This window comes from Canis lupus, chromosome 16 (assembly GCF_003254725.2).
Source record: "Canis lupus dingo isolate Sandy chromosome 16, ASM325472v2, whole genome shotgun sequence".
NCBI classification, from domain to species: Eukaryota; Metazoa; Chordata; class Mammalia; order Carnivora; family Canidae; genus Canis; species Canis lupus.
This window is the reverse complement of record NC_064258.1, coordinates 28,138,809-28,165,863: the sequence shown is the minus strand read 5'-3', so window position 1 is coordinate 28,165,863 and position 27,055 is coordinate 28,138,809. Positions and strand designations below refer to the sequence as shown.

Genomic DNA, 27,055 nt, shown 5'->3' with positions numbered 1-27,055 from the left:
CCCAATGTGGAACTCAATCCCAGGACTCCAGAATCATGCCCTGAGCCAAAGGAAAATGCTCAATCACTGAGCCACCCAAAGTCCCTCTACTTATTTTTAAAGCAAATTTCTCTTTTAACTTTTCTAAAAGATGTGTGCCAAATTAGATTTTATCTAGCCTTTGTTGGTAGAATTCTGCTCTGCTGAGTTCTAGAGTCAGGAGAAAAGCCCTCAGAGTATTCTAATACTACCAAAACATAGTCCTTCATATCACTAGTTTAGATCAGAGATTACAATTTAAGTGCTTAAAGGGGCCAGGCAGATTACATAAATGACTGGAGTGATAGGGTTTTAGAAAAGGGAATGGTAGACAATGTGGGGAACCAGAAATATGTACCTGACCCATATTCACACGTTCAAAGCATATTTTGAGAGCCAAATAAAACAATGTGCAGATAATCTGACCCTGAGGTTGCCAGCTGGCAAACTGTTCAAAGGTTTTACTGCAGAGTCTAAATGTGATAAGTAATATTTTATATAGGGAAAAATATAAGTTATATGTTCAAAACAGCTTTTATAATAAGCTTAATTTTCACATGTGTATGTGTGTGTCTGTGTTAGGACATATGACATATGAAATATAATCTTCACCCTACTTAGTCAAGGTGGTAGAAGGCAACAGTAAACAGTAAGGAATCAGGGGTTAAGCTATTTCCTGGGTTTAAATCCCTGTTTCATCATATGTTGTCTTTTGACTTTGGGTAAGGTGTTAAATTTTCTTTCTCTATAAATTGTTTTGATTGGTAGTAGTTTATATGAGCTGGAGGGATAAGAAAAAAAAAGGTAAATCGAAAACCTGCAATGTCTAAAAAACAATTTCCATCTTTCCAATAAAAATATATTCATCACGGTCATACTTTGTGATTGATGCTTATTCCAGTCCATTAAAGTCAAGGGATTTTTTTTCTTTCTTTTTTTTTTTTTAATGATTTTATTTATTTATTCATGAGAGACAGAGAGAGAGAGACAGAGGGAGAAGCAGGCTCCCTGCTCTCTATCAGAGTGATAAAGTCTGATGAGGACCTTGATCCCAGGACCCTGAGACCACAACCTGAGGTGATGGCAGATACTTAACTGATTGAGCCAACAAGGCACCCCAAGTCAAGGGTTCTTTAACTATTTATTTATATATTTATTTATTTATTATTTAACACAAAACTCTCAAACCCATCTCAAAAATATCTCAGTCTACATATTTTGCATAGCTGTTTAGATAAAACATAAATCCATCTTAATGATTTGATAGATTTTATGGCAAAAGGATCGGTAGAAGAAAATTTGACAATAATATTGCTAACTACTCCTTTGATCTTGGGAATCCCAATCACTGGATGGTCTTAATTTGTTGAAATATCTATGGGAGTGGAGGATGAGAGCTACATAAAAGTAGTTAGATGTCATGGTGGATGCTGCCATGGCACATTCCTTTCTACCTGTCTTTTTGTATCTATCAAACTAAATAAACTTACCAGTTTTACATTCTATGCAGATGAACTTTCCATCAGGGACTGATGCCAATCCCAGGCACTCCAGGTGAAAGTGTTTGCAGCACTCTCCCTCACAAGGAATCAGAGAGTCACCAGAGCTTTCACAGATCTGTAATAGGGCAAAAAGCAGGAGTTCTTAAACTTCAGCAGGTATCAGAATCACTTGGAGGGCCTGTTAAGACACAGATTACTGGGTCCCTCTCCCACAGTTTCTGATTCAGCAGGTCTACAGTGAGGCTCATGAATTTGCATTTCTAACAGGTATCCTGACAATGCTGATGCTGCTGATCCTTAGCCCTCACTTTAAGAACTACTGAGGTAAGTTATTTTTTTAAAATTTTAAAAAAGTTTTTAATTCCAGTTAGTTAACACAGTATTATATTAGTTTCAGGTGTACAATATAGTGATTCAACAATTCTACATATATCACGCAGTATTCATCATGACAAAAATAGTAAGAATATAGGAAGACCTGTATATTTAATACATTAAAAAAAAACAAATACTGAATTAGATAACTATTTCCAGACCCAAAATGGTATAAAGTTTAAAGTCATACTTGATCTTTCAAGATTTCTTCTTTGGAATCTACAATACTTTTTCTTCACAGAGTAAAACTATTTTTCAAAAAGGGTACTGAGTATTTATACATTATTACATTTTAATGTATATTTATACATTAAAAAAGGTAACAAAGTGGAGGATCATAGGGGAAGAGGAGAAAAAAATAAAACAAGACAAAATCAGAAAGGGAGACAAACTATAAGTGATTCTTACAGGGAAAAAACTGATGGTCACTGGAGCGGAGGTGGGTAGGGGGACAGGGTAACTGGGTGATGGACATTAAGAAGGGTACATGAGGGGATCCCTGGGTGGCACAGCGGTTTGGTGCCTGCCTTTGGCCCAGGGCGCGATCCTGGAGGCCCGGGATCGAGTCCCACGTCGGGCTCCCGGTGCATGGAGCCTGCTTCTCCCTCTGCCTGTGTCTCTGCCTCTCTCTCTCTCTCTCTCTCTCTCTCTGTGACTATCATGAATAAATAAATAAAATCTTTAAAAAAAAAAAAAAAAAAGAAGGGTACATGATGTAATGAGCACTGGGTATTATGTAAGACTGATGAATCACTGACTCTTATCTCTGAAACTAATAATACACTATATGTTAATTAACTGAATTTAAAGAAAATTTTTGAAATAAATCATCTGTCATTTCCTTTTTTTTTTTTTTTTAAAGATTTTATTTATTTATTCATGAGAGACACACACACACACACACACAGAGGCAGAGACACAGGCAGAGGGAGAAGCAGGCTCCATGCCAGGAGTCTGATGTGGCACTCAATCCTGGGTCTCCAGGATCAGGCCCTGGACTGAAGGCGGTGCTAAACTGCTGAGCCACCAGGGCTGCCCTGTCATTTACTTTTAAATAAGCTTTAGGCCCAACATGGGACTTGAACTCACAACCCCAAGGATCGAGAGCTGCATGCTTTACTGACTGAGCCAGCCAGGCACCTCCCATTTACTTCTAATTAATAACTTGAGTATCACAATGAATATTGGCACTTGTAATGTGAAAAGCCAGAAATGGCTTTTAGATATTACGGCTTTAAAATAATATAATTTAGAAAGATACTACTCTCTCCAGCAGGAGGTAAGTATGTTATTGGCAAAATACTACAGCAGTTATTTCAAGCTATCCGTTGTTTGCCTACCTGACACACAGTGTCCTTCTTACTGACTCCAATGCCTCTTCTTGACAAACTTGAATCCACGGACTGCACGTCAGAAACATCTGCATCTGCAGTAGCGGAAGGGCTATCTACTTGCTTTCCAAAGCCTACCTACATGGAAAACATAGTACTTTTTAAGAAAAATAAAACAAAAATTTCCTCAAAGTGAAGTGCTATGAAAATCCTAGCAAGATTTGCTCAAATAAACCTAATACCTCTTTTTTTTCTTTTTCTTTCTAAAACCCCTGGATGCTATATGCCTGGTGTTTTGAGAGAAACTGTAGTTAAAATTTAAAAAGACAGAAACCATGCTTCTGTTACATAAGAAATCAGCAAAATGAAGACATTTGTAAGTTACAAAATAACCAAAATGATTTGTTCTCTGAGTATTTAAAAAATTCCCCGCTCCCCAAACAAATCAGGCAAAGCATTGTTACTTCATTTTGCAAAGCAAAAGAGAGTAATGTGCCCCGAGACTTGAACATATTTACCTGCAGGTCACTCAGTCCTCTAGAATCGGAGTCAGATGTGTCTCTGTATGCTGAGCTAGTCATTTCTACATCAGTTGAGGCGCGACTCCTTTTCTTTAGTGGTTTACAGGAATCTGAAATCTCGCTGGCACCTTAATACAACACACTGAAATTAATCCTAAAATAGTGCTTAAGGTTTGTTGTTTTAATTTTTTTTGTGGGAGATTATTTCTTTCCCCAAACTCATCTGTAGTGTGAAAAAAAGCACAGCTCTCTTTGTAACACTGAAGTCACGAATCAAAACTTCGTAAGCTTCTGACCTTCCTGATAGTGAGTGATTTAATTTACAACCGCTCTATTAAAACATTTAATTCAGTGCTTCTGCTCTAAAGCTATTTTCAGTCAACAGAGCCCAAGTTCCAAGCTAAAAACCAATTCTATCAAAACTATAGGATAGCTGATTGATTTGGAGCAATCCAAAGAACCATTCAATTTGGAGGGGGAAGACATAAAACCCAACACACTGTGTAGCTTACAAATATGGTCGCAGAGACACCTCCATCTTGTTTTTATTAGGGATGTGACAAATCTTTGATTTGTATTCGATTCGTACACGGATAGTGCCATTTTCCCCCGAATTTTGCAATTCAGTTGATTATTGCCCCCCGCGTAAATTTTGGATGTTCATAATTGTTCATCTGAGACTTCCTTGGTGAAGTGGCATTTATTGTGACCATTAACAAGTGCTGCAGCACATCTACATATGTCATGCCATTTAGGAGGCACATTGCTGAGGGTTGTAACGGACAATCAATGTTCAAATGCAGCCAAATCACGAAGAGCTGGATGAGAGGCCTCTATGTGGAATTTGTGCGGGAAGGAATAAATATGAAAAAAAAAAAAGGCAGAGAATAGTGTGGAATTTTTTTTAAAACTGTGTGTAATACAAATCCAGCCAAAACAATAGTGCAAAAAGTTACAAAGCAACAATCTCTTGGGCTAATGCAGTATAGGCTATACAGAAACAGCCACGATGAAATGTGCAGATCAGGCACGGTGAATACCAGGGAACCAAGGAGACGGTTAATATTTCAACCCACAGTTTGTGTTTTGGATTTTTTCCCCCACACTTTCCATACAACAAACAGACATCTAGATCAGCCCAGCAAGCTATGGTGGAAGTGTGCAGTCCAGAAGAGACCATGGAGAAACAAGTCTCCTGAGGCCATGAAGATCCGCAACAGGCTGAGTGAGAGTAGCACTTGGTATATAGCCATGTTCTGTGGTGGAGGATGTGGGCCTCTTTAGACTGCTCAGATTACCGGAACCTTGTTATCATATCCCATTCTACAAGTTTTTTCACTGAATGTTTCCTTACATCTATAAATGAGGGTGCCTGCCCATGTTAACGCTGATTAAAAAACACAAGTACACAAATCTATCTCCTTCATTGCTGGTGTGTGGACCCAGAACACCACCACAAAGTATTTCCTTGGCCTAAAAGATCACTGGATTAACAAGGAGTTTTAACAGAGGAACAGGAGTGCTGTACTGAGAGGCTTTCGAAGGGAAAACACAGGTACCGCCATTTCCGATGAGTTTCTGAAAATGCTAGAAAAATGACAGACTGCCAAAGACAGCTGCCATGCTGTTCTCCATGATAACGGCACTAATATTAAAAAAAATAAGAGCTTTTAATGATTGTAATGTATACAGTTTGGGCTGTTTGGCAAAACCCTGCAGATGTGCATTAATGATGCTTTATTTAAAAACAAAAACCAAAAAAACAAAAACAGTCCATGTTGAAATTGATCAGTGTAAGTTAAACGGTGGTTTTTAGGCTGGACCCATGATTTAAGCTGTACCCATCCAGCTCAGACCAAAAAAAATCATCTGAATGTTAAAGCAATTGTTCAGAGTCTTGAAGAAGAAACCAGGCAGGAAAATGCCAATAATGATGATTGGCGAAATCAAAATTGAAAACAAAGAAACTGTTTATCGAGCCGCCGACAAAGAAATCTTGCATGGAGACTCCAAGTCTGGAGTTTCTGGGATGAAATTGTACAGGAATCTCAGTCCACAGTTTCCTCAATCGCTGCGGAGACGGAGCTGTCACTGAATCTGACAGAGCCCTGCACTCCCCGGTCCGCCGACCCTGTGGAATGGTGGAAACACAACGCAATCAGGCCTCCTAATCTCGCAGCGATCGCGATGTCTTTTCTTGGAGCTCCGCCAAGCAGTGTTCCCTCCGAGAGGCTGTTCAGTTCTGCTGAGGATCTCCACGGAGACCATCGCTGCAGACTTCTCCCCGAGAATGCAGAGAGGCTGGTGTTTTTTTTTTTTTTTTTTTTTAAATAATGCAATTTGCCCAGAGTAAACTACGGGTATTAAATACAGTTTGAATGATTTCACCAAAAACGCACGAATCATGCTATGGAGTTTGTACTGTAGTCAAATTGCACACAGAAAATACGGATATAAGTTTAAGGTTTCTTAAACTTTGTGCATATCTCAAATAGATTTGCATAAGGTCATCTAATAATGGCCATAAATATGCTACGAATCATTTTTAATTAAAAAAAAAAGATTTTACAGCACTGTCAAAATAAACGTGGTAAGATTTTTTGTAATCAGGTTGTCTTGTCTGATTTGTCATAGTCCATGTTTGACAAACATTAATAGCTACTATTCGGTATTCAGTCGAATACCAAAAAAAGTGGATTCGTCACATCCCTAGTTTATAAACCAGTGAAACCCCAGAATCTTATGGAGAAAAGCCGGAAACAGTATCAAGTCTACATGGTGTTCTCCAATTTACCAAAACAAGTAAGACTTCACACATGGAGGTACAGAATAAGATCAACTCTAAAATATACACATACACACACACACACACACACACACAAATACTTCAATTTCACACAAATTTTTTTGACTGAAGAGCAACAACAGTGATTTACAGAGACACACAAAAATACATGAAGTACAAATAAGTAATTCTTAAAATCTGGTTTTAATCAAGTAAATGCAAGGCAACATTATAATAACTCACCTTTCTGTAATCCAGTCTTCACTGTAGCCTGAGGAACTGTTTCAACCTGTTTGGACAGAAAAATATACCATTAACGAGGATTTTATTTCACTTTTAATTAACAGAGGGAAAAAAATAATACTTCCATCAATCTAAGTAATGATGAGTGATTAATGTATCTGAAATCTGAACTCCATCCCATCTTCTGGGTAAAGTTCTGTCTCAAGGTCAGGGAGGGTTTAAATCCTAGCTGCCTATGCTGAATTCCAAGTGACAACACACAGCCACATGCTCTCTAGCAAAGACTTTTCCCACCAATCCCTTGGTAAATGACGAGAACAAGAATCCTTTCCTCAGTGTCTGGGAGGCAGGAGAGGGGTTGTTTCTGCAACCAGCCCGGATGTTGCTATAAACCCCTCCCGCCCCAAAGACGTTAGGATAAATTTTTACTTACTATGATACTCAGGTTAATGTAACTCACGCCACTTTAAGACCCTTCCGCGCCTGCACTCACAGCTAAGTTGCTGGGAATCAGGACCCTCTCTGTAGAGAGTGCTACAGGGCTCCATACAGCTGGAAGCTCAATACTTTTGCTGCTAGTACAAACTTAAGAAAATAAGTTTGTGATATTGCAAAAGCACTTTCTTGAGTGTCTTATGAACAGTGTCTTGATCCTACATCAGGAGAGCGAGATCAGAAGTTATTCTGCCAATGTCTATGTAAAACACGTGGTAATCTGAGGATTGAACCATTGGAATTAAAGAAAGGATGCTGTTTGGAGGAGTTCCTGTTTTAGCTATGAATTGAATTTTATGTTTCTTTAAGATGTAGTGAAATATGCATGTTGAAACACATTTTGTAAATATTTAAGGATTGTTCTAAGCTTTTTAAAAAATTTTTATTTTTTTTACAACAAGTAAAAAAACATACAACAGAAGCGCTTTTATAAGATACAATTAGTAATACAAATATAAAATCTTCTAAACAATCACGGGTATTGTTCTACTACTAACTATAACACAGTGGCATTAACAATTTGTCCCACTTTTTATACTCATTCTGCTTATTAATTTTAAACTGACTAGTCACAGACTGAATTTGGGAACCAGCTGGAAAAATCACAACTTTGTTTTGGTAATGAATGCTATAGATTTGCAAGAGCTTAGAAAGATTTTTTGGAATATAATTTCCTAAGTATGAAAGTTAATTATGGTAAATGAATGACAAATTAGTATATTATTTAAATTTTGGTTAAATGTTTCTGGGAAAATTGTTTTACACGCTTGGAGATACCACAGAGCACCCACAAAATCACACCTTGTAAGTTTGGAAGTTTAAAATTATGAAGGAAATAATCTGAATAGAAAAGTCTGCACTTCCATATCAAGTGGTCTTAAAAATATAAAGCTTATTGGAACTAATACTATTCAGAATTCTTTTTGTTTAACTGTAGCTTTCTGAGCTATAAAAAATGGATATTTTTCCACTTTAAAAAAAAATCAAGAAAAATTCTTATTGTGAGTTTAATTTAAAGGAGTAATGGTTTCTAAAAATTTCTTTGAACAGGTAATTTTATATGCACATTACTACGTTGATTACACTGGTTTAATACCCTTCAGTCAAATGTCCCTCCCCTTTTTTGTTTTTACTTCAATGGTGTTTCTGATCACCCAATCATAGGTGAGTGCCATTCCACTGGGAAAGTAACATTCCAAAAAATCTGTGATACTGACAGAAAAACCAGATCATATATGATTATTTGTGTCTTAAATATAACTCTCATTGTTAAATTAATTTGATTTGTTTAAAAAAATAAAAACAATACATACCAGCGGCTTAAACAAAAAAATCAAAATTTAAAAAGGCAGGGGGGACTTAATGATGGTTCCAAATAAAAATCATGAAAACATGAAATCATTTTGCTCATAACAGAAATTTCAAAATAAATGTGAGGAATTCTTTAAGAGTCTTGTACTGGCTTCCCATCTCCTGAAGCCTGACTGTTTTTTGTGAAAATGCTTGAAGCAGAATCACAGGGATGGCTGTGTTAGAATTGGGCACTGGAACTCACCAACACAGAAGCATAAAATAGTCCAGAAAGAGGAACTCAGCTTAGGGAAAGTTTCTCTTTCTTTTAAGATACCATAAAAGCCACAACATTTACAAATACAATGTTTTAACTCTCTACATGTAGGAAGCCAACCTGCTCCTTTTTGATCTTCTTCTTTGGCACAACCTCAGTGGATTTCTCTGATTCAGAACGAGTTCTAATCGATCTTCTCTGTTGCTTCTTTTCTACTGAGCCTAAGAGATGATTTAAAGGAACAAACAAACACTCATTTAAGGATGACTTGACAATTATGTAATTAAGATTTGACCCAATTCCATGCTTTTCTTACTCATTACTTTTTTTTGTTTGTTTTGTTTTTTTACTTTTGGTCTTTTAATTATAAATCACTAAAAATTCAATCAGTCCTACATATTTTGCATTTTAACAAATGAATTAAACTAATTATATATGTAAAATGTTTAATGGTGCTTGGTGTACCCATATGAGTTTTGGTTACTGTTATATTATGAACAAAGGGGGAAAAAGGCACAAAGATATGGCCAAAAGCAAATCATTAATTTGGATGTCAAGGGACTGGTTATGTCTTAGAAATAACGAGTCATGAAAAACTCTTGGAAACAAATTAGCAAGGTTTTTCATGTTAAATAGTGAAACAGAAACTATTCATATTTTTAAACAGTAAAATTCTTTGGAAGTAAACAGAAAGAAAACTCACATGGACCCCATTTTGGACAGGATAAAACTTAGACTAAAGACCACATCTTGAAAGAACACTAAGTCAGGAGTGATTCATTCTGTGATCCTGAGAAGAAAGGATGCCGGCAGCATGTTCTCCATCTTCTCAGGGCTTGGACTCCTACATGGTCCTTCCTACATAATAATCACCCTTCCACACCTTGCCACAGGAGAAAGCTCCTCAAAGCAGGCAGAAGCTACTTCAATAAAGCCTTCCACATTATCTTTATATTTCATGATTTCATTGTTCTTGTCTATGTGTAAATGGTTTCCTTCACCTTAGTTCAAAGTCAAAACAAAGAAGGATCCCACTATATCTGTTTTCAGGAGGGAGGAAGTAGTCTGAAACTAATTTATGGTTCCTGAGCTTCTAGCAGAAACTCTAGCAGAGTTTCTTCTAGCAGAAGACTTCTAGCAGAAAAGTGTTGACTTCTAGCAGAAAAGTCACAAATGAAGATGTTGGCTCCTTCCTTCAGGCTCACTCTGCTTCTTCCATTGTTAAAAATGTTCACTAAGACAACAAATAACCTACCCTCACAGACACCTGAGTATTCCAGAAATCCAGACTTTAGTAAAATTATTAATATTCAAGTAGCTATCCGGGAAGAGGAAAATGAAAATAAAACTGCCTAAAACAAAGTAGCTTTACTTGCTTTGAGGATGACAACATAACTGTTCCAGTAAGTACAGACAGTATTTGATCTACTATCTTATACGAAATAAGGCAATGTAATTTCTTAAAATTGTTCTGAAAGCTATCTGAAGAACACATAAATTCTACTACGTTTAGGGCAGCCCCGGTGGCACAGTGGTTTGGCGCCGCCTGCAGCCCAGGGTGTGATCCTAGAGAGCTAGGATCGAGTCCCACATCAGGCTCCCTGCGTGGAGCCTGCTTCTCCCTCTGCCTGTGTCTCTGACTCTCTCTCTCTTTGTCTATGAATAAATAAATAAAATCTTTAATAAAAAAAATTCTACTACGTTTAAAACCCCAAAAAGTACTGCATTTATGTCCTAAGAGAGAGGAGGTGAGCATCTCTGGAAGTGGAAAATAGCTTAAAAATCTAGTATAAAGGCAAATACAATTCTTCAAATCACAGAAATTAGCAGTGCTATACCCTCTATGCACCCCTTAAATTCACTTGGAAAAGGCTCAAGAATTCTCCCTAAGTAATTAACAACAACTGAGATGATGATATAACTGGCTTCTCAAGGGAGATCAAGTCTCTTCTCTCACTTTTCTACTAAAATTATTTCCACAAGAAACAAAATGGTCATTTAAAAAAGCAAAATATGCTCATCAACCACAGCTGGTAACCAAATTTAAACCAAAATCAAAGCTTTAGAGCACTCATTAATTTACAACCTAAATATAGTGCCTGCCTAAAGAAGGAATTGAGCTTTTTCCAGATCTAAAGAATAGAACCTTCCATTGTACCTTTCACTTAAAAAAGAAAAAAATTCATAGCAAAACTTAAATCTACAGTGAAAAGACTACATGAAAATAAAATGCTCAGTAGCCGAGGGGAAGGAAAAACATAAGTCCTATTAAATAAAAGTATAATATTTAAGATGAGTCTAAAATGAAGTTTACTTCCTCCCTAATTAGGAGATTTATTTAAATAAAGATTCACCTAGGCTAGGTATCACACTTAAATTCAGACAAATTACCAACAGTTTAGTGTAAAGAAAGATAACAAAATTGTCAGGTATAGTCAGGTATAGTCAAAATACCTGACTATAAAGAGCTAAGGCCAAAAGATTCTTTTAATCTTCAAAGTAGGGAACAAATGTTTTCAGTTATAACTAATTAATGCAAAATCTTTTAAGTCCACTTATTCATTTCTTTAACATCATTCTTTCCTTTTTTTATGCAGTATTTTGAAATGAAACAAATTGCAAATCTGGTTCTGGACTTTGCTACTCTCTCCCTACTTTAAAGCATTCCCTTCCCAACTCAATTTTGGATAAAGGCATAATGTTTTGTATGCCCCATCCAAAGTATGCCCCATTTTCCCTGCCACCTCTTCTTTCTGTCCTGTAAACCACCCCCCCCCCAATTTTTTTTAAAGGAAGCTAGCCCAAGTTCTTTCCTGAACAATGACTGCTTTTATTTTTGCTCTTTTTAATAAGAAGAATCTTAAAATTTCCCTTACAAAAATATTTGCCCCTTTGTGCCACTCAACCACAGTTCTGCCTGAGTTATTACTGATTCAGAGTTACTACCTAAGTTCTCAAGAGCTTAATCCTTCTAGAAAATTGCTTGGTCCCTTCTCTGATTTGATTCCAAAAAATTTTTTAAAGAACAAGGTGAAACAAACCCCTTTCTCCTAAACTAAGATTCCAAATGATCAGCCAGTTGACAATCTCTTTTCTTGATGGCTATAATAAAGCAATAATACAGTTATATAAACCCCACCAGACACTCAATTAAACTATAAGATCCTTAGTATGTCAGTCCCTTAACAAAAGTTATTAAAAAAAAAAAAGTTACTTTGACCATTCACAGGCACAACTTTACTGAATATATGCATTTCTCTTTTAAACAAGAAATCTGTTAATCAGAATAGTATCTGTTAATCAGAGAACAGATTATAATAGGAGAGTTAGGCCCTAATTCCCTACTTACTAACTGTTAGGATACCTAAGAATAATAAAAGGAGCACGGCATCTGTCAATTAGTTTCTAATAAGAGATGAAGGAGGAAATGGTAAGAATGTGTTAATGGTGCTAGAAAAGTAAAGCTGTCATTTTCATTCAAAGAGAGCTAAACAAATGGTGCATTTACTCAGTTATGTACAGATTTCAGAACTATCCTTGTTTAATTACACAGTTCTCTTATTACTAAAACTCTTGTAGGAAAAATAACAATGAATAAAGCTTCCTAGTCCCTTAAGCCATTCTTTTCTATTGACGTAATTGCTTTTACCACTTAATTTTTAAAAATATAATTTGATTTTGATAAGTAAAATTTTCTTAGAAATATAGCTACCATGTTATTAGCAGAAAAGAACTATGACCTCTCAAAATGGATCTACATACTTTCATTCATTACCCACCTGTAGGACCAGATGTTGCTTCAGATGATATATTCTGAGTTGCCTTTTCATTTCTCTGGTTTGGTGTAGAAATTATAAGTCTGTCCTGTCCCCTGACACTTATTTCTGTTTTGTTACCAATTCCCTTCAAAATAAGACAAAATAAAAAATAGCTGATTACTAGGCAAATGGCATCATCGGCTTACAAAGACAGCTTAAGATGATCATCATTTGCTTGAATTTTACACGGTCTTTGATTGCAGTTGATTTATCATCTTTGCCATTACCAGAGCAATTTTATTAAATCATCAGGATGTATTCTAAAATGTACAATGACATTATGTTTAAAAAAAAAGAAACCGACACAACTCCACATGAGGCATATCACTAAAAAATGAACCTGTATCACCTAGCTTTCTGTCAAAAATAAAATGTCTTCTGGTCTGAACAATCTCTCCCTTTAAATCATCACAGGAAAAGAACTCGAGTCATTTTCTTTTTTTTTTTAAATGTGTCAACCTTTTTAAAAAAATTATTTATTTATTTATTTATTCATGAGAGGCACACACAGAGAGAGAGAGGGGCAGAGACACAGGCAGAGGGAGAAGCAGGCTCCATGCAGGGAGCCTGACGTGGGATCCCAGGTCTCCAGGATCACACCCTGGGCTGAAGGCAGTGTTAAACTGCTGAGCCACCCAGGCTGCCCTCGAGTCATTTTCATTTGGTTAAGTACCCTACTATACATATAAAAATGTCAACATGTCTTAAAAGGATATCCTTAGATACAGAAATTTGATATTCATGGTGACCAAAATGTGTACCCAAAGCAGTTTGGAGCAGACAGAAGGGAGGTACAATTATAGTTCTATCTCATCTTAGGTGTTTTAACACAATAAAATAAACGAGTGATTTGTAAATATATGTATTTTTAAGGTCTTCATTTTAAAAAGATCAGTTTTAGGACAACACCTGGTTGGCTCAGTTGGTTAAGCATCAACTCTTGATTTTGGCTCAGGTCATGATCTTAGGGTCGTGAGATTGAGCACCCCTCCCCCATGCTCAGCAGGGAATCTGTTTGAGATTTTCTTTCTCCCTCTCCCTCTGCCCCTTCCTGTCCGTCCCCCTCATGTGTGGGGCACACTCTAATAAATAAACACAGCTTAAAAATTTTTTTTAAATAAATAAATAAAAAGATCAGTATCATCTCAAATTTCATTTAAATAGCACTCTTTGGAGTGTGGTGACAAACTGATTTGTCTATCCAAATGCAGATAAAAACTAGCTCCAAGAATGAAGCCAATTAGCAGTAAAAAAAAAAAAAAAAAAATTGCAGCGTATTCATTTGCTATGCAAAGCTGTCAGTAGAGCTAAGTGGAGACTGTAACTTAAGTTTTTCCAAGTAGCTTAGTCTTATTGAACTCAGTTGAACCTACAGTCACAAACAGATGAATAAAGAACCATCATATTTCTCTCTAGTAAAATATTATCATTCAAGCACTGGGTGCTGTATGTAAGTGTTCAATCACTAACATCTTCATTCAGTTTCTACATCTGAAACTAATATTACACTGTATGTTAACTACCTGGATTTTTTTTTTTTAAGATTTTATTTATTCTTGAGAGACAGAGAGAGAGAGAGGCAGACACACAGGCAGAGGAAGGAGCAGGCTCCATGCAGGGAGCCCAATGAGGGACTCAGTCTCAGGACTCCAGAATCATGCCCTGGGCTGAAGGTAGGCGCTAAATCGCTGAGCCACCTGGGCTGCCCAACTACCTGGAATTTAAATAAAAACTTGGAAAGATATGTCACTAATGATGCATACCTATATTTAAGTATTTTCACATGCATATGACAATGTTAGAAAATTAAGCAGAATTCTTTAAAAGCACATACTCATGAGGTGCCATAAATTGAATTCACAAACCCATAACTGTGATAAGGGTTGGGAGGAGAGTGAAAAGGTATGTGGAATAAACATTATAAATGTTATGACACAGTTTTAAAGTCTAAAAGCTAAAATATAAGTGCCCTAAATGGAGGCTCCGGGCTGGCTGGTGGAGGTATGCAATTTGAAAAGGTATTTCCACCCCATTACCCATGCTATCACCACAGTTAATTGTTATAGAACAAACACAGTTCCGGAATTTCCCTAAAATGCATCAGCTACCCCAAGCCAAAATGAACCTAACAAAATTGCTGGTGCAACCAAATAGATCAGCAAGTATAATTATTACGGTGGTTAATTCAAATAACTGACAAAAATAATTTAATAAGGAAGCACACTTTGCAGCTAAGAAAAACTAACTATACAAACTAGAAACAGGCAAATTGCCGAGTTTTTTTCCACAGCTTTAAGGAGCTAAGCTCAATTTTGGCTGCACAGCTCAAGATAATCTATTACAGATGGGGATATTACAAAAGAGGGAAAAAAAAGGAAAACATAGCCTTTTTGCCTGTTTTACCCCCTCTTAAACAGAAAACTGAACATTTCCCGTGCAGCAGATAAAAAGATATTTAAATTATGACTTTGTGCTGTTTGTGGGTTTTAAGTGCCAAGGTTGCCTACTTATTAAATACTGTTCCCCCAAAACACCCATGAAAAAAGGAGGTACCTTCGTAGAATAAACAAACTGATCAATAAATTTCCCATCTCCTGTAGCATTCTGAAGAGCAAACACTTGTTCAATCTTCACGACTGGAGACATGTTACACTTCTGCAAATCCAGGCTCCCTTTGTGCATTGTAATAGAAGCTGGTAAAGATTTCCTTGCGGCGGCCGTTTTCCAGGCTATTTTAACAGGAGGTGGTTCTTCCTCTTCCACACTTGTGTGCCGCCTTTGGCTCTGTCTCCGAATTTCAGTACTTGAGAGCGAGGAGGCCACCTCACCTGCATTGGTCTGTTCCAGCTGGGTATTCAGCACTGACCTTGGTCTTCGGGTTTTCTTAACTTCGGCTTTGGAAGCAACATTCTTTTTCCCTTGGGACAAAGCCTCCTCAGGCTGTTTATCAATATAGATAAAAGTATACTGTTCTATTCTTTCTTCTCGGGTCATTTTCAATGCCTTCTCTGCATGGGCAATGCCAATATCCCACTGAGCACGTTCTCTCTGAGGTCGGGGTTTCCGAATCTAAAAAAATACATAAGCACTATCAGATACCCTTTAACCTAATTTGTACATTTAAACCACTATGACTTCCCATTGATCCTGTCACCTTTGCACGTGGCATAAATATCTTTAGTCAAATACCTGAAATGTTCTAACTCCCCAACTCTGATAGTTGATATTACTATCTGATGATATGCAGGTCTACTCTCTCTTATATATCCTTTTTTGTTGACCACTCTGCTGGACAAGTCCCTCAAAGAGGGAGCCATCCCTCTCGCATAATGTTCATAAAAAAAACAGCAATAATGAGGGCAAAGGGAAGAGAGATTACAGAACCATTATTCTCAGTGGCTAATAAAACACTCACATTAAAAATGATACCCTAAAGCTCAGAGGTGCTGCAGAGATCACAACCAAACCAAATGGCACAGTCAGCATTTAAAGTGGTGCTGGTAGTTTGTACCATAATGTAAATGGAGGCAGGATGAAGAGGAAGGAGAGAGCCTGGAGGAACAAATGAAAGTTGACAAGACATAGGAAAGAAAAAATGTATGAGAGAAAATTAAACCTGAATCAGTTTCCATAGGTCTCTAACATTGTTGATCAGAAGACTTTTGACAAGTAAGACAATCTGGCAAGTTGGTAAGACAGATAAGAAGACTTTGAATGAAAGTATGTGAGATGACCAAAGCCATCAGGAATTATCCAGAAGCTTGGACAGAAGCAGCCCAAAATTAGCTATGAAACTATGAGAAGGGGCAGTATATGTAAAACACTGATGTATAAGTCTGTCAAATGGTATCTGATAAAATTAATTAAAATAGTCTGTGATAAAATTTGGCTTTTAAAGTGTAAAAATATGACAAATTTCTGAATCACAAGAGACTCATCCTAAAATTAGTTGAGTTTAAAAATGTCAACCAGAAAGATTATCAGGAGTTGATGTCATAATTCTAAAATATCCACTACCACAAAGATATCTCTTGGTTCCATCACTAAGTGTAACCTTGGCTAAACCAGTTACTTAACCTGTCTGTGTCTTAATTTCTTCATCTGTAGAAATAGGAATAATAATATCTACACCACTTAAGTTGTTATGAAGATTAAATGAATTAATATACCTAAAATGCTTAAAATACACCTGTCTCACAGTAGGTGTTCACTAAATATCTTAGAAACTTTACTTCTACAAAACAATTTTACCAAGTAAGAATAAAGGATATTATGGAAAGATACTGAAATAGGAAAATGAATTAAACTCCCTGGCAAAATCCACATTTTACTAGCATGTACTAGTCTTACATACATTAATTCAATTCAAAAATAGAATCCAATGTTGCATTAAGCAGAGTTCAAGTTTTTAACAGTATTCTAATGTTGTTTATATGAAATATAAAACTTATTGACATACTTACAATAAATTATTAAAACTGAACTTAGGTTAAAATAATAAATCATCCTAACAGCTGTCTAAATTCAAGTATGAAAACTTCTACTAAATTATTAAGTCCTATAAAAACCATGTTCGATTGGTAATGTTAATATGTTGTCAGATACCTTTTGTTTCTCAGAGTGATTGCTGGCTTGTTTGGTTGCTTCAGCCAATAATTCTTCATACTGTTTATGACCTTTATACTCTCGTACTCGCTTTTCATGAACCCATGCCCTCTCTGGCTGGTTGCTAAAAAACTGGACGTGATATTCCCGGGCACCTGTAAGCAAAAGTTCTTATTAACCATTTCAGAAAATAAGCATTCACATATACACTGCCAAAGACATGAATCCAAGCCAAGTTCCCTAGCATTACTCCTATTAAAATTTGTACACTTTGGACTGTCCAAAGATAGAATACACTGCCAATTACATAATAGTTACTGTAAAATATCACTCCCAAATGATTAAAATTAGTTCCACAATTTTTAAGAAAAAGAAAATCAGAAATTCTGCTAATTATCAGATTTGTTACCCAGGTTACACAACTTATTTTTACTTGTCTCAAACATTTTTGCAAACAAGTCTAGGAAGAGGTAAATAGTTTTTCCTTTAAAAAAAAGTGTGTAACAGGGGCACTGGGTAGCTCAGTCAGTTGAGCATCTGCTTTTGGTTCAGGTCATGGTCCCCCCCAAGGTCCTAGGATAGAGCCCCACATCAGGCTCCCTGCTCAAAGGGAGCCTGCTTCTTCCTCTCCCTTTGCTCCTCCCCCTACTCATATGCAAGCACTCTCTTTTAAATAAATAAATAAATAAATAAATAAATAAATAAATAAATAAATAAATCTTTTCTTTTTTTTAATTTTTTAAAATTTATTTATTTATGATAGAGAGAGAGAGAGAGAGAGGCAGAGACACAGGCAGAGGGAGAAGCAGGCTCCATGCACCGGGAGCCCGATGTGGGATTCAATCCCGGGTCTCCAGGATCGCACCCTGGGCCAAAGGCAGGCACCAAACCGCTGCGCCACCCAGGGATCCCTAAATAAAATCTTTTAAAATGTATGACATATATTCTTGGACTTTATTTTTTTTAATTAATTAAAAAAATTTTTTTAATGATAGACATAGAAAGAGAGAGAGAGGGGCAGAGACACAGGAGGGAGAAGCAGGCTCCATGCCGGGAGCCCGACATGGGACTTGATCCCGGGATTCCAGGATCGTGCCCCGGGCCAAAGGCAGGCGCTAAACTGCTGAGCCACCCAGGGATCCCCTATTCTTGGACTTTAAAAGTATTAGTTGAATTGCTTTTCTGTCTATATGAAAGTGAGCTATACAGATTTGGGGTGGAGAAGAGGTCACTGACTCTCTCAGGGGTCCTGTGAGGTCAAAACTATCTTCATAATAATACCAAGATGCTATTGTCTTTTCACTGTGTTGGCATTTGCACTTCATACTGCAAGAACAATGGTGGATAAGACTGCTGGCATGTTAGCACAAATAAAAAGTGATTGACACCAAACTATACTAGTATCACATTCTTCACAGTCATACACTGGCAGCTAAAATAAAACAAAAGCCAGTTTTATTTAATGTCCTTGTTGAAGTGGTAAGAATGATTAATTTCATTAACTTTCAACCTTTGGACACTGTCTTTTAATATTCTACATGATGAAATGAGAAGTATGCATAAAGCACTTTTACACACTGAAGTATAACAGTTATCTTGAGAAAAAGTACTTGTATGATTGTTTAAGTTGCAAAATCACTAGCCACTTTTTCATAAAACATCATTTTTATTTGAAAGAATGACTGACGAGGATCCCTGGGTGGCTCAGCAGTTTAGCCCCTGCCTTCAGCCCAGGGCATGATCCTGGAGTCCCCGGATCAAGTCCCACATCGGGCTCCCTGCATGGAGCCTGCTTCTCCCTCTACCTGGGTTACTGCCTCTCTCTCTCACATGAATAAGTAAATAAAATCTTAAAGGAAAAAAAAAAGAATGACTGAAAGAAAAACTATGATTATTTGAACTTGACCATCTGGCAGGTATTTCCTTAAAAACAAACTTAGCAAGTTTGCTATTTCAAGCAAATCAACTGACAGTATTTGTTGTCAAAGATAAAATTTGATCTTTCAAGCTAAAATTAGAATTTTGGAAAACTAGTATCTACCCCTATGAGTCTTCCAACTTCTCAATAATCAAAGATTTTCTGATGAAATAACTGGTCATATAAACTAATGTGATTTTTAAAATATGTATAGAGGATGGGGCCCCTGTGTGGTCAGTCAAAACAACTGGGTGTGGAGCCTGCTTGAGATTCTCTCTCCCTGTGCCCCCTCTACTCCACCCCCCAGTGTACTCTTGATCTAAAGACAAAAACAAAAACAAAACAAAAAAACTAGAGGAACGTGTCCACATTTGGAATATAAGTCTCACTTCATAAAACCAATTTTTATTTTTTTAAGATTTATTTGAGAGAGAGAAAGTGTGCCTCCAAGGGGTTGAGGGGAGAATATAAGCATAGTCTGTGCTTAGTGGCTTAGTGTGGAGCCCCACAGGGGCGGGGCTCAATCCCAGGATCCTGAGTTCATGACCTATGCTGAAGCCAGATGCTTGACTGAGCCACCCAGGCACCCCCAAACCAGTATTTTTTAAATGGCCAATATACAAAATTACAAAATCATGAAAGGTAAAAGATTCACTCAAACTGCAAGACAGAACCAATGGATTCCAATGTAACAAAGTACAAAAAGTTTATGGATATGATTTCATATTCTGTATTGCAACTAACCTACCACTTGTTGAGTTTTAGTGTAATATCAAAGAAATATATCCACAATTACCTCAAAAGGCTATTAAAATACACTATCCCTTTTCAACTACACATCTGCCTGAAGCCAGATTATCTTCAAATAATTAAACCAAAAAACCCCAAATCATAACAGATCGAATATAGAAGCAGATATAAGAATCTAGTAACTTCACTTAAGCCAGACATTAAAGAGATCTTCAATGAGGTAAATGATACTGTTCTTCTCATTAATTTTTTTAAAAATGTTTATTTATTTTATGATAGTCACAGAGAGAGAGAGAGAGAGAGAGGCAGAGACACAGGCAGAGGGAGAAGCAGGCTCCATGCATCGGGAGCCCGATGTGGGATTCGATCCCAGGTCTCCAGGATCGTGCCCTGGGCCAAAGGCAGGCGCCAAACCGCTGCGCCACCCAGGGATCCCTCATTAATATTTTTGTTTGAGAAAATAGTTATTTTTTATAAAAAAACATAATGGATTATTTTTATATTAATCAGTAAATATTTTAAAATTCTCTTAGTTTTAATTTCCAAATTAAAATAAATAGTAATAGATATAACCCATGTAAACAAAAGCTTTTTAGAGTCTTCAAATAGTAAGAGTTAAAAGGGTTCTGGGAACAAATATCTGAGAACTGCTGCTCTAGAACAGTGCTACTCTCTAAGTGTGGTTCCCAAAAGAAGCCAGTTTATGACAAAATAAGCACAGTAAGCATTTAGAAATTATGATAATTTGACATTGCCATGACATCCAGGCAAACGATCAGGGATCTTGTACCATGTTTTTTTTTTTTTAAGCCCCAGGGAGAGGCCTTTCATTTTTCTAATAGTTACTTCTTCTTTTTTTTTTTTAAGATTTATTTATGTATTTATTTTTATTTATGATAGACACAGAGAGAGAGAGAGATAAAGAGGCAGAGACACAGGAGGAGGGAGAAGCAGGCTCCATGCCGGGAGCCCGGTGTGGGACTCGATCCCAGGACTCCAGGATCGCGCCCTGGGCCAAAGGCAGGCACCAAACTGCTGAGCCACCCAGGGATCCCCTCTAATAGTTACTTCTATTGTAGTTTATATAAATATTGGTCCATGGTGGATTGGAAATTTTTAAAAATAGAACAAAAATAGATCCTTTACCATAGTTTGAAAAACACTTTTCTTTTTTCTACAAAAAAAATCTCAGGCTAATAGAGTAATGTATAACTGGTCGTGGAGGAATCCAAGACGATTCAGATAGGCCAAAAGAGAAGGGTAAAAAGCAGATCCAGACTGGAAAAAAGTAGGAGACTGCCTAGGAAATTCCAGACCAAATGAGATTAATTCCTAAAACTAAATTTAAGTACTTCCTTTGAAATACAGATGCAGCATAAATTGTGGTTTCACTTATATCCCATAAAAAGGTTTTCATAAAGTCATTAAATGTGAAACTCTTAAAAAAATAAAAGAAAAGAAAAGAAAAAGAAAAAAAGAAAGTGAAACTCTTGGGCAGCCCAGGTGGCTCAGCGGTTTAGCACCGCCTTCAGCCCAGGGCTTGATCCTGGGGACCCGAGATCGAGTTCCACATCAGGCACCCTGCATGGAGCCTGCTCCTCCTTCTGCCTGCATCTCTGCCTCTCTCTCTCCTCTCTGTGTATTCTCATGAATAAATAAAAATCTTTAAAAAAAAAAAAAAAGTGGGCAGCCCCGGTGGCTCAGCCGTTTAAGCGCCACCTTCAGTCCAGGGCGTGATCCTGGAGACCCAGGATCAAGTCCCACATCAGGCTCCCTGCATGGAGCCTGCTTCTCCCTCTGCCTGTGTCTCTGCCTCTCTCTCTCTCTCTCTCTCTCTGGGTCTCTCATGAATAAATAAAAAAAAAAGTGAAACTCTTTATATAATCTCAAAAGCATGCTTTTCTAAGGAGAGCAATGAAGAGCCACAACTCTTACATGATATAATACCTTAGAGCGCTGAAGAGATGTAGGTAAGTATGTGGATTATTTTATTTAAGAAGGCTTGGTCCTAACAGAAACATGAAAAGATGCTCATTACTGATCATCAGGGAAATGCAAACTGAAACTACAATGAGATATCACCTCACACCTGTCAGAATGACTAAAATCAACAGCATAAGAAACAACAGTTGTTGACAAGGATGTGGAGAAAGGGGAACCATCCTGCACTGTTGGTGAAAATGCAACTGGTGCAGCCACTGTGGAAAACAGTAAGGAGGTTCCTCAAAAAGTTAAAAACAGAACTACCTTATGATCCAGCCACTGCACTACTGGGTATGTACCCAAAGAACAGAAAAATTCTAACTCAAAGGGATACATGCACCCTTATGTTACAGCCAAATTATTTCTAATATCTAAGATATAGAAGCAGCTGAAGTGTCCACCAATTGATGAATGAATGGATAAAGAAGATGCAGTATGTATATACAATGGAATATTACTCATCCATAAAAAGAATGGAGTCTTACCATTTGCAACAACATGGATGAAGCTAGAGAGTATAATGCTAAGTGAAAAAAGTCAGATACCATATGATTTCACTCAGATGTGGAATTTAACAAACAAAGGGGAAAAATGAGAGAGACAAATCAAGAAACAGACTCAATTATAGAGAACAATCTGATGGTTATCAGAGAGGAGGTGGGTGGGGATCGGTTAAATAGGTGATAGGGATTAAGGAGGGCACTTGTCATGAGCACAGGATGATGTATGTAAGTGCTGAGTCACTATACTGTACACCTGAAACTAATATAACACTGTTTGTTACCTGGAACCAAAATAAAAACTTAAAAAAAAAAAAGGCTTGATCCTTTGGGAAATACTTGTCCCTTTCTTCTCCCATCCACAGAATCATAGATTATTAAACCTGCAAGGTATTTCAGAGATTATTAGTCCAACATCTTCAGTAAGGAATAATAAATGAAAGAACTAGGACTGCCTTCCCCAACCTTATTATGACTAGGTGAATTCAATTATTTTCTTTTTAATATATAGTATGTTAAAGTATGGAGGTTATGGAATAAGGTCCCTCTGCAACTCTATTTACTTATTCAAAACACAAGGATAATAACAGTGTCTACTTCATAGTGTTGCTGCTATGTGGAATGCATAAAACATTCAAGAGAATTGCTTAACACAGTGCCTTACGTGAAGGTAGACATTCAACAATGCTGGGTTTTTTTTTTCCTTATGCCCCATTGATGCTTCCAGTTACCCAATCTTTAATTAGCAGGTTATAATGACAGATAATTGCCTTCTGTATCAGCACAGATTATTGACTATGTAGTATAAAAAGTTACAGATCTGGCTGATCTTGTCACAAATCTGACTTGCATGACTTATGTAGACATTTCTTCTCTTCATAATAGTGAACAGGGAGCAAGATAGAAAGTTTAAAATAAGAAAAAGAAATAGGAGCAAAGTTGTCACAAACAATAAGGAACTCAACACGTAACAAGAGTTCACAAAGCAAATATCCAGAAATAAATTCCAAGCTCAAAACTTCCCCTGGCTAACTAAGCAAGTCCATTCCAAGTGTTAGAATCTCAGAAATCTAATCCACATGTTTCAGACAAACCCACGGAAAAAAATTAGAAAACATCTTTTCTTAACATTTATTAATATTCCTAAGGTAAAATTCTTTTTTTTTTTCCTAAGGTAAAATTCTATGCTAAATGCTAGATTCAAGCTGTAGGTCCATGTTGCACTGAATTTATACGGATATGCCAGAAAAATTTACATATTCAAAAACAGAGTGGAGGGAAAAACACCCTGAAAATTTTATCAGGATGAAAAGCACTTGTGTCGGTAAAAAATTACTACTCATAGGAGTCAATGATGAAATAAAGTGTACAATGGAAATGTGACCCAAATGCCCACTAAACTCACGTAAGACATCTTATTACTTACCCAACTGCTTTCTTTTGGAATTCATATGAGATGTCAGTCAGATAATGGTTTTTAAAGAAGTAAAGAAGAAATTATAAAATAAATGTAGGGTGTTATAAGGGGAAACAAGGACTATCTCAGTTGTAGAGGCTTACTGCCTATTAGGATGACCCTAATTCTATCACTGGTTATTAAAAATTGGTATTTTTGTGTCAGATTATATATCATGTGCATATTCTTTCTCTTTTTTTTTTTTTTTTTTTTATAAATTTTTATTTATTTATGATAGTCACACAGAGAGAGAGAGGCAGAGACACAGGCAGAGGGAGAAGCAGGCTCCATGCACCGGGAGCCCGACATGGGATTCGATCCTGGGTCTCCAGGATCGTGCCCTGGGCCAAAGGCAGGCGCCAAACCGCTGCGCCACCCAGGGATCCCATTCTTTCTCTTTTTAAAAAAAAAGTTATTTATTTACCTTAGAGAGAGAGAAAGAGAGCATGAGTGGGGGGAGGGGCAGATGGAGAGAACCCTCAAGCAGACTCCCTGCTGAGTGTGGAGCCTGATGCAGGACTCGATCCCATGATCCATGAGACTATGAGCTGAAATCAAGAGTCATATGCTTAACCAATTGAGCCCCCAGGTGCCCCTTATGTGCATATCCTTATAATTGTATACAACAATTAAGATTCCATTTTTCCCCAGCCTTTTCTTTAATATCTATTTATGCCTTTATAATTACCTCTTGTATTAATTTTGGTATGAACCTCGAGCTGGGGATCACTTGAAACCATGCAAGGCCACCAAGGATAGGTTCCCACCTTAGACCAAACAAGATCGCCAACCTGGAACTTAACACCAGCAGACACTTCTGTTGTTGGAACAGAAGATAATATTGGCTGAACCTATAAGAAAGGTCACAAAACTTCATCAGCAAAGAAAGTAAAAAAAAGAAAAAGAAACTATGAACAAAGTACATTAAACATGCTAACCATGTAAAATTTATCTTCAATTATACCTTCCCTGATATCTAACCATAACTAGACAAAAGGAAGAGAAGGAAAATAATAAGCCCCACTCCAAATATTGAAAATAGGACTGATGTCTTATTATTATTGATAAGGCATCTTGAGAACGCACATAATCCATCATAAAGTGGTCATTTATATATGTCAGTCATACTTCAATAAGAAAAAGTGGTCACAGTTTTGAAAAGAAAAATAATTCACTGGAAGTATCTACCTTTTTTCTTTTCTTTTTTTTTTTACTGTAGTTCAATTTGCCAATATATAGCCTAACACCCAGTGCTCATCCCATCAAGTGCCCCCCTCAGTGCCCGTCACCCAGTCACCCCCACCCCCCGCCCACCTCCCTTTCCACCACCCCTTGTTCGTTTCCCAGAGTTAGGAGTCTCTCATGTTCTGTCTCCCTCTCTGATATTTCCCACTCATTTTTTTCTCCTTTCCCCTTTATTCCCTTTCACTATTTTTTATATTCCCCAAATGAATGAGACCATATAATGTTTGTCCTTCTCCGATTGACTTATTTCAATCCGCATAATACCCTCCAGTTCCATCCACGTCGAAGCAAATGGTGGGTATTTGTCATTTCTAATGGCTGAGTAAAACAAGCACCAAGATTTATTTCAGTATAATTTCTGAAATCCAGAAATATAGAACTGTAATAGTATATATGAAATGTGTTATAATTTAATTACCCTGCTTATACCTCCTTATGCCATCCATACCTGGTTAGACAGTATTCAATACAGCAACTCACCGGGGGTTCCTCTTTAGGTACTGGCTCTTCTCTTGGTTTTTCTGACACAGTGTCAACCCTCTCATTTGGTCTCTAGGTGAAAATGTATAGATAAAAAGAACAAAATGGAGCCAACCAAAGAATAGTAACATATACAAAAAGAACCAAAACTAAATAGCAAAGAGAATAAAGGACATTTATTAACTTAATAATGTAGATTGTAAGAATACAACTAATGCAGTACATGATGCTATGTCTTAAACTCATGTTCCATTCCACTCCATAGCTGTATCTCTCATTTCTTTTACTTTTAAAATTTAATTTGTTGACTGTTGTTGTTTTTTAAACTAATAGGGTGCAGAAAAACGAGCACTCTGAGATTGCTACTAAGACATAATTTGGAATTGAGAGGTATAAATATATACACACACACACAAAGATATGCACACTAGTCCTATTTATAGGAGCAAATATTAGAAAACAATCTAGATGTCCAGTAATTTAAATTAGTATAGTAAGTTACAGTATGACTAGATAGTGAAGTAACATAAATAAATTTTAAAATCACATGGAAAGGGTGCCTGGCTAGCTCAGCTGGTAGAGCATGTGGCTCTTGATCTCAGGTTTGTGCATTCAAGCCCCACACTGGGTGCAGAGATTACTTAAAAATAAAATCTTCTGAAAAAAAAATGCCATGGGAAAATAATAATATAACGTTGTTTAAAAAGAGCAAATTGCAAAGCAGTTTGTATAGTATGATTGTGATCTCGGGAAAATATATATATTTTTTATATGCATAGAAAGAAAAATTAGAAGAATACCACCAGGTTATGGAAAAAGTGATTTTTTTGGTGGTTTTCTGAATTTTCAAATTGTCTATGATAAACATTACTTTTCTAATCATAAAACCCACAAATACATTACTTAAAAATTAATTTCTACAACCCTTTGGGAAGGCTATTTAGAAGTATCTGTCAAAATTCAAAATATGTCACTCTTCATTCAGGCAATTATATTTTAAGAAAACTATCTACAGAAAACAAAATGAGAAAATTGGGGGTCCCTGGGTGGCTCAGCGGTTTGGCTCCTGCCTTCAGCCCAGGGCGTGATCCCAGTGTCCTGGGATCAAGTCCCACATCAGGTTCCCTGTAGGGAGCCTGCTTCTCTCTCTGCCTCTCTCTCTCTCTCTCTTTCTGTGTGTCTCTCATGAATAAATAAATGAAATCTTTAAAAAAAAAAAAAAAAGAGAAAATCTAAGCAGACGATGGTAAGTATAGCATTATTTCATGTCAGTAATCTATGTCTATCAACACCTTCAATTTTTTATTTTTTTTTCAATTTTTTATTTTAAAAAAGCCTATATATGCTTTGAAAAGTATTCAATACATTTTACACCAGATTAAGAAGAATAGCTATCTTTGGGGAATGAAATTAAGGAAATAGTGAAGGAAGATCGACATTTTTGTGTTATTTGTATTTTCTGT

General features: G+C 36.8%; 1 protein-coding gene across 8 annotated transcripts in view; it reads right to left on the bottom strand.

Moving 5' to 3' along the window:
* Nucleotides 1–27,055, bottom strand: part of NSD3 (nuclear receptor binding SET domain protein 3) — a 123,931-nt gene that overhangs the window by 38,934 nt on the left and 57,942 nt on the right. For 7 of the 8 annotated variants that reach the window (XM_049094851.1, XM_049094849.1, XM_049094850.1 and 4 more), the window contains exons 3-12: nt 25,593–25,664; nt 24,556–24,718; nt 17,261–17,415; nt 15,209–15,724; nt 12,617–12,740; nt 8,958–9,058; nt 6,776–6,821; nt 3,745–3,875; nt 3,236–3,364; nt 1,509–1,635 (exon numbers count right to left, since the gene is read on the bottom strand). In XM_049094851.1, the coding sequence (XP_048950808.1) occupies nt 1,509–1,635; nt 3,236–3,364; nt 3,745–3,875; nt 6,776–6,821; nt 8,958–9,058; nt 12,617–12,740; nt 15,209–15,724; nt 17,261–17,415; nt 24,556–24,718; nt 25,593–25,664 (1,564 nt within the window). Of the gene's footprint in view, nt 1–1,508; nt 1,636–3,235; nt 3,365–3,744; nt 3,876–4,635; nt 5,879–6,775; nt 6,822–8,957; nt 9,059–12,616; nt 12,741–15,208; nt 15,725–17,260; nt 17,416–24,555; nt 24,719–25,592; nt 25,665–27,055 lie in introns of those variants that run through there. The other variant, XM_025431979.3, reaches the window with a different exon arrangement.